General features: G+C 45.7%; 2 protein-coding genes across 5 annotated transcripts in view; one reads left to right on the top strand and one right to left on the bottom strand.

Annotated features, from left to right (window-relative positions):
* Window positions 1–1204: 1204 nt before the first annotated feature.
* Window positions 1205–7488, bottom strand: wdr6 (WD repeat domain 6). The gene is made up of 7 exons (XM_035656485.1): window positions 7422–7488; window positions 6992–7105; window positions 6615–6779; window positions 3442–6256; window positions 3059–3136; window positions 2664–2789; window positions 1205–2422 (listed from the first exon to the last, which is right to left on the bottom strand). The coding sequence occupies exons 2-7, from the start codon at window positions 7059–7061 to the stop codon at window positions 1363–1365; spliced, it is 4314 nt and encodes a 1437-aa protein (XP_035512378.1). The 5' UTR covers window positions 7062–7105; window positions 7422–7488; the 3' UTR covers window positions 1205–1362.
* A 469-nt stretch (window positions 7489–7957) lies between these two features.
* The window catches only part of LOC118324253, a 4692-nt gene continuing 4235 nt past the window's right edge, over window positions 7958–8414 (top strand). For 2 of the 4 annotated variants that reach the window (XM_035656484.1, XM_035656483.1), the window contains exon 1: window positions 7958–8129. In XM_035656484.1, coding sequence (XP_035512377.1) covers window positions 8021–8129 — 109 coding nt within the window. In that variant the 5' untranslated portion in view covers window positions 7958–8020. Of the gene's footprint in view, window positions 8226–8414 lie in introns of all 4 variants that reach the window. The other 2 variants (XM_035656482.1, XM_035656481.1) reach the window with 1 other exon arrangement.

Below are 8414 nucleotides of genomic sequence, written 5' to 3'. Positions count from 1 at the left end.
TCAAATATTTCCTTGCAGTAATGGTAACCTTAACCATCACTACTACACGCCTAACCAACTCAGTTTAACCTTAATATAAACCCAACTGTAACCCTGAGCCTAATACCGAGTCTAAACCCCCAGACAGACTTTGAAGAAGTGAGGACAAGGAAAGGTCCTTTAAGGACGAACACAATCTAATGACCCATCACTGATGATTGTGATTCACAATTCTTCCTTCTCAGACTGTCATTTGAATAACTTTAGAGGTCTGAAGATGCTAAACTATCAAATATTTAACCATACAAAAGAAAGCAAGTACTAGAGAAAAATCTTATTATCCAGTTGGTTTCTGGGTCCCAGACTGGGAACCACAGCTCCAGGTCTACTCAGGGACTATCCCCTCTCTGCAGTGCTTAATCAATATTATCTGAACAACTCCTGCAATGACTGTGCATTTTATTATGTATACTTTCACGTTGTCTGTCTAGCATGACAGGATGATTTTTGTGTGTGTGTGGGGGCGGCCAGGTCTTCACTAAAACAACATGGATTTGAGTGCCTTGCTCAGGGGCACCTCAGGAGTAGGTATTAGGCAGGGGTGGAGTTTTAACCATAAAGTAAATATAAACCATACATCTTGCCAGTACTTTGTTTTTTGGTAGAGACATTTGGTAAAAACAGACCTTGGTTTAACCTTGTTCTTACTAATAATGGAGTCCCAAGGCTCTCTTTAAGTAAGTGGCTTTATTTCCTGGCCGGCAGAGATGTAACATGCTGTTTTAAAAATAACTCATTTAATTTCCGCCATCTATGTGCAGTGCGGTGCTATTCCCTGAAGGAGGCCACAGATGGCCCAAACACATCAGAGATGGTTTTAATGTTCTTTTGAATATAGCCATGATGATTTTAATGTTTCCTTGATGAGCACCAAATGCTTCTGGTGCTTAGTTACACGCGGATATACAGACCTACATCTTTTCTTTGGATTTTTTCAGGCTATGAGAAATGAAAGTAAGGTTTTTGTTTGAGAGAAGTCAAGGCAAACTTTTACTAGTCTAAAAGTCTGAGAGAAAACTGTTCATATCTCTTCACATGGGTTTGATGGTGATATTCCTATTGTGACTACTGTCTTTGTTTCAGAAATAGAATTCATCTTTTTGTTTTGCTTTTCATAAAATCCGTATAAGCAATAAATGGCTTACATAAGTGCAATAACAAGAAATCAGGAGAATAAATATATTTTATTAAAAATGTAAAAATTATCAAAGTAAAATTATTTTGATATCAATTAATACAGCTTCAATTTACAGATAATTCATAAATAATAATAGTTTTAAAAAAAAGGTGTCCACTGAGAAAGCTGATAACTTTTGATTCCACTTATGTTGACTTTTCTTTTGAAGTCATTTTAACTCCTTCTCTTCTTGTAGTCCACGTCTCTGCATCCATGTCTGTATTTCTGACTCGCAGTAGCTGGAAGCCCTGGCCACAGACCAGCACCCATCCCGTCCTTCCTCTCTTCTTCATGCTCTCACAGGAAGCCTTGGAACCTGTCTCGCTGTTTACCTCACACTCTGTCTTACCAACGCTGTCAGTCACTGTTAGGTTTCTACGCTCACCAGCTGTCTCAACTCCCTCCTCATCACTTGTCTCACAAACTGGGTCACCTGTCTCGCTTTTGGCTTCAACAGGTTCTCCGCCCTCTGCCTCATCAGCGGCTTCCTTATTGGATCTCCCACCTGTCTTTCCCTCTGCTGTCTCACACATCGTTTTTAATCCTGTCTGACTCCCCTTCACTCTCCAAATTGCAGTCTCCTGCTCAGACTCAAACCTTGTTTTCGTTGTTTTATCTCCTTCCTCCTCCTCTATCATCTGCCCCTCCCACACTGCGAGTCCTGCAGCATCTGCAACGTGGGAGCACAGCGCCCCGATGTGGCTGATACCAGTACTGCCGACACTCCACAGGCAAACCCTCTGATCTGAAGAAGTGGAGACCACGAGGGCTGGTCTCAGGGGCTTCAGGGCAGTCAGAGGGGCAGCATGAGCCAGCGGGATGTGGGACTGGGAGTGGAGATGAAGATTAAGCTGGTTTGAGGGTTGGAACTGGGTTTGTAGAGAAATCTGGGGCTCAGAAATCTGAGAAAACCCTCTGCTGCCCCCAATCTTGCAGTCCTCTGGGTACTGCACCCTAATCGTGGACACTGTCAGCTGCCCATCATCCCCTCCGCTAGCAACAGTTACCAGGCAACCGCCCTCTTGTCCCAGTTTCTCTGCCCAAACAGCCAATGAGTTGACACCGCTCTGGTGGGCGGGAATGTTGAGGCAGGGGATTGGCGGTGCTGGAGCGCTGCTTGAAGTACCGGTCGATAAGGAAGAAGCTTCAGTTAAATCCCACACAGCAATTTTGCCATCTGTTGCAGCGCTGAACAGCAGCTCATACCTGAGAAAGAAACATTAAAACAAACATGTACCTGTGAGACTTCTTTATATTTTGCCCAAATAAAAAGCTGGAAATTGAAAGTTTATCTGGATTTACTGGCCTCTTAATATTGCATCAGCCAGTGACTACTGGTTTCTAAAGCAGTGTGTGTTTTACTTTGAAACCTACCTGTAACTTGTAATGAAGGTGACAATATTCAGCTAATTCAGGCTCCATGAATAAAAAAAAAAAAAAAAAAAACTTTGGCTCACCTGTTGCCTTTCCATCCTCCAGGTTGCAGGCAGCAACACTGAGCACACAGCGCTGGTGGTAAAATGTCTCCCACAACAATTCAATTTGACATTTAACTTCACTGACTGAGAACAATCTGGAAGATAAGGTGAGAAGACAGAAAGAGGGAGAGAGGACAGCGTTATTACATGGAGGAGAGTACACACAGTCACATTTGAGTTATATTTTTCAAATAAATACACATTTCATATTCAGTCACATTCAGCTACAATCATCAGCGCTACCACTTCACTAAAGCAACTACTCTTTTGAGCGCATTATACTGTAACACTTTTCTCCAGATCCTGAGACAGAGGTTTCAGATGTGTGGAAAACTTTTAATTTTGCTTTGACAGACACACCAACCTGAGAGCTCCGTCGCTGCAGCCCAGAGCCAGAAGCCTACAGTCTTTCATCTCATTTACCACCACTACAGACATGTACCTGAAAACACAGACACAACAGAAAAGACTAGATTAGAAGTAGAATTTAAAAAGGAAAGAGATGAAAGGGGTAGCCTCAGGTTGAAACACAGATGTTTTTCATCATAATTTTCCACAAAAAGTCTCTTATATGCAGACTTTAAAAACATTGTTCTTGATAAAAATGGATGCGCGAGTGATGGAAGGAAAGAAGCAAGCAAGGAAGAAGAAGGAAGAAGACTCTAAGAAGTTAGGTATTCTTAAAGAAGATTTGATGTACATATGTGCAGAAAATAAAACACGCCTACTTTACAACAATTAACTTGCCTTGTTTCTGGATCCATTTTCACTGTCTTGTGTCGGTTCCGCCTCCTCTCCCACTGCTCGTCCAATCGATGACTGGCCACCTGGACTACCTGGCAGGAGGGAACCTGTCTCTGCCTGTCCCAGCTGATCAACAGCCGGTAACACTGCATCTGAGCTCGCCCGCCAGCTGACACGAGCAGGGCAGAGAGAGACTGAGTGTGGTTCTCTCTCTCTGGGCGTGTTAGCGCTGTCACTGTCCGAACGCTTGAGATGTGGTCGGTAATAACTGAGAGGACTCTGACGCTGCCAGAGTTGGGATGTAGCGCCAGGACGGTTAAGCTAGTGTCCTCTCCTCCCGTCACCACTATCTCCCAATCCCCTTCCTCCTTTACTTCATCTTTGAGTCCACCCCTTCCCTCAATTTCGGTCACATTTCCAGTACTCTTTGTTTGAATCTTATTCCCAGTTCCCCTTATCCTCCCCAGCCTGCATACACACCCAATCCCCCTCCCGTGGACGCCCTCTCTCAGGCCCCATCCTCCAGTCCTTCCTGCCTTCCCAGCCCAGCTCGGCGCCTCTCCAGGGGGTTGCGAAGCCAGGACAGTCCCCTGTTTGATGAAGACCAGAGCTCCATATCCAGGCCAAACCCCTTTGTGGGAAGGCCAGAGACTCCAGGAGCGATGTCCCCCACCACAAGGCACCGCTAGCAGCCTCTCTTGCCTCACCGGGTCCCAGACCACAAAGTGGATGGCATGGAAGCCAACGATGACGAACCTGGCTTCTCTTTCCTCCTTCTCAGTTTTTTCTTCTTCTCTTCCAAAGCTCCCCTCCTCTTTCCCATCCTCTGTCATCTCCAGCTTTTCTGTCAAATTGTGTTTCTTTGTCTTGTAGTGGTTCTCACATTCCTCTCCGACTTCTGCCTCCTCCTCCTCCTCTTCCTCTTCCACTGGAATTTCAGGTTCAAGAATCAAAACCTTCTCCAGCCACTCCATACCCTTGCAGGCCCGCTGGACTCTGAGAACCTCCAGCTGAAGCCCTCCTTTGTTCTTCACACCCTTTCCATTACCCTCTTCTTCTGGGCTTTCCGGTGGTGTTGGACGCACTCTGAAGACCCTCACACAGCCGTCTCTCCCGGTGCTGTAGAGCAGTCCCTGGTATTCACACACTGAAGTTACACCCTGTTTTCCATGCACTCCGAACAGGTAGTTCAGTGGGTGCAGTGTGCGGTCACCCACTTCTTTTCGTTCTCTTTCCTCCATCATTTCACTTCCATTTTCCTCACATCCAATCCCTTCATCATCAGTTTGTTTCCTGCCTGTTTTTTCATATACCATCCTTTGCTCAAGTTTTCCTCCTTCCTGAAACAAAAGCAGAGACCCTCTCCTGTCCCCACACACCCACAGCAACCCCTGTGACGTGGACATGAGGGGCACTGCAGCTGTTAGCCAGCGTTTGGCACATGGGGGGAGGAGGAAGGGAGGAAGGGGATTTACTCTGAGAGTCAAGGAACCGTTTTCATTTAGTTTTACTTCTATACACCAGCGGTAGACAAGTCCTTCAGCGCCTGAAGCTAGCAAATACAAGCTTTCTTCTGCCTCTCGCCAAATAAGACTATGGATCTTCCCTGACCCACCTGTGAGAAGAATCCCACACTGAGGATGAGAGATTGGGAAGACTTGTATGGACCCGTTGAGGTTTCCCACAGCACACAAGTTAACTGTTCCTATTGAGTCTTTTACAATAACCGTCTTTGTTTCCATCACACAGTAAGATTGAAACTCACGAGTCCCTTCCCAGACCATCTCCCACTGCCCATCGCCGTACTGGTAAACTATTCCTTGGTCAGTGCAAACCACAAACTTACTCTGACACCAGCCCACATTTTCATCCTCTTCCCCGACTATGCAAACCACTTTAGGCGAGCCTTGACCAGGAAATTTCAGGTCACTTAACTTCTCTGTCACTGCCTCCTCCACTCTGTCCTTCCTCTCCTCACTCCCTTCTACCCTCCACAACCTCACCCCTCCATCCGCCCCCCCTGTAGCCACCCATCTCTCTTCATCTCCTGTTCCTTCACTGATTGCGAGTGCACGAACCCCCCCAGCTCGGTGTCCCTTCAATGTACGAACCACCTTGCCACCCCCGGCCCAGTCCCAGACTAAACAGGCCCCATCCTCCCCAGCACTGAACACGTTCCCTGGGGAGAGACGCACTGAGAACACCCTAGCCTGGTGTCCATACAGGACTCTTAAACAAGTTGCGTTCGAGTCCCCGCATCTCCCTCCAGGGCCCCCTAAAGCACCAACACCCCACACCCTCACACTGCGGTCGTCAGAGGCTGAAGCCAGCCATCCTTTCTCTCGGAGGTATGAGATGCTGAAGATGACCCCGCTGTGGCCCATCAGGCGTCTCTCAACTGGAGCTTTGTACTCAGAATCTCCACTTTCGTTTCCTCCTCCAGGCTTCCAGACAACCAGCTGGTTGAAAACAGTCCCTCCTACTAAGACAGAATCTTCCCAGGATTCATGTACCAGAAGGAGGGCAGAGTACAGCAGACACCCCTCCAGACAGGAGCGCTGAATCAGGGTATTTCCTGTAGTGACGTCCAGGAGGAGAGCACTATTGTGGGCTACAGCCACACAGAGCAGAGAGCGTTTGTCTCCAGGGAGCCAGCGGACATCCAGGGCCCAGTCCTGTAGCTCCACGAGGGGACCCAGAATCTCCAAGCGCAGAAGCTCCCCATCCTGGAGATCCACGTGGAGCCTCACCAGCCTCACAGCCTTTCCCCCAAACACTGCTAGGTCATAGAAGTTGGGCCCCGAGATGGTGCTCAGTTCTGTGGATTGACAATACGAGAAGTGAATAAATACATCTATAAAAAAAATAACACGAGAGCTGTCAGTAAGTGCAAACTCTAAACCAACACTGGACAGTTCTTCTACAAGACATCACAGCCAAAGATACAGAGAACACTTGAATATTGAGAATCTTAATCATTTCTTCATTTATTTTATAACAAATAACTAACCAAATTAATCTGTTCTTTAGCTGAAAACTTTCCATTTCATTTCACTCAAATTGGCTAGTCGGAGTTTAACATATCCTGACAAAAGTGAAGAGATAAAACAACCTTGCTGAACAAAACACAACAGAAGAAATTAACCACTCAAAAGACAACAGTTAGTTGTGCTAACCATCTTTCTTCCCCCCGTGGGTTCCTGTGGCAGAGCTCTGTGCTGGGACAACCACCACACTTCGAGGTCTTATCCCATGGATTCTGCAGTGTTGGAGCACGCTCAGTGAGGCACAGGCTTTAGGGCGAGGTCGGAGACCGTACACTGTCAAGATTGGACCCTCACCTGCCAGGAAAGGGTAACAGTCTGTAAGTTTTCTATGTGTATTCAGTTTTTTCTACATTAAGCAAGAAGAAAAGTGACAAACTCCACAGCACACAAATTTGAAACATATGACAATCCACATTTCAAGCTCAACCTGGGAATTTTGGTGTATTTTGAACTTCCTACATGTGCACCACTGGAAATAGCACTTCTATAATGACACTGCTGCCTACCTGTCAGTAGAAACACATCCTGAAGGAACTCCAGAGCTGTGACTGGAACTACCAGGGCTGCTGTCTCCATTCCTTAATCAATAACTACCACTGAAGACATATCATCAACGGTGCCTGAAAGATATGAAGTGACAACACATAGTTGTTAAAGAAGGACAAAGAAGGAGCAAAGATGGCAAAAGGGTTGCGAGTTTGACTGGCCTTTAAAATATATAAATGTTGTTAAAGTCTGTGGTGTGTACAGTCACCATTCGCCTTTCTGTTAGCAAAACAAGCTAACAGCAAGAGCATTTCTCAAGTTACTTGGAAAAAAAATTAACATTTCTCGGTCCATAATAACGCCGCTAGATGCTCTATCTACAGAGAGCTTCAAACGCCACATAATGTGTTTCAAACCTGCGTTATAATATATATTTTGGCATCCACGTACCGCATTGTAGCACCATGTGTCTCTGTTATAGCTCCGTACAGTAACGCCGCGGTTTAACCAATCAAGCTACACTGCTGTCTTCTTGAACGCTGATTGGTTGGACAAAAGGTTAGACGTGTTTACATTGGACAGAGTGATACACGTGACCGACCGTCCTTGAGTTGTGCTGCCTTAATGTGTTTTCTGGAAAAAAGATATTTAACGTTAGTTAGCATTAATATGTGTATTGATTTTAAAATTACATTTTTGTTATTTCTTTAACTCTCGTTGAAACTTATTTAGACAAATAAATACATGATTTTCTCTTTACTACAGCGGCAGATAAAATTGTCCAGTTGCAACACTTTCTAATGCTAAGTCTTTTATAAATATCATAGGAAGTCATATGAAGTATCTCAATGCTCCAATGCTGCTTTATAGACATTTAACTGACAACCTCGCTGTCAAAAATAATAATTTCAAGTCATTTAAACAGTAACAACACGCTCAACGGTACAAACTGCGATTGCATCTTCCGAGCAGACATTGAACGCATCAGGAGGCAATAGAGGTAAGAGGTTGGCCGTTATATAGCGATCCAGCTAACTTCACAGCTCATTATGCCTGGGAAATGTAAATTCCAAAACTCCTGGCTCTCAAAGGGAATTTACAAGGACTGGCTGGCTAAGGACGTCCAGGACATTCACTTCGCCCGATGTAGGGCCTGTGGTAAATCAATCAAACTTAGGACCATGGGCGAGGCTGCTCTCACCAGCCACGCAGGGGGAGCTGGCCACAAAGCGGCGGTCCGCAAGCTACTGGAAGGTAGCTTAGCTTCAATTTTAAAACGGGGGGAAACAGCTTAGAAAGCATGGCCACATTGTTCACAAGTGTTTGTTAGTGCATGAGCCACTGACTGATTGATCGGCGCTGTTTGTTTAACTGGTGTGATTGTGGTTTGTGTTGTAGTAGTTCTATAGTTGGTGGTGGGCGTGTGTGTGTGTTTGTGTTTGT

Source organism: Morone saxatilis, unplaced genomic scaffold, assembly GCF_004916995.1.
Source record: "Morone saxatilis isolate NCDOM2014 unplaced genomic scaffold, NCSU_SB_2.0 Contig15, whole genome shotgun sequence".
NCBI classification, from domain to species: Eukaryota; Metazoa; Chordata; class Actinopteri; family Moronidae; genus Morone; species Morone saxatilis.
Note: the sequence above shows the minus strand (reverse complement) of the source record. Positions and strands in the feature narration are given on the sequence as shown.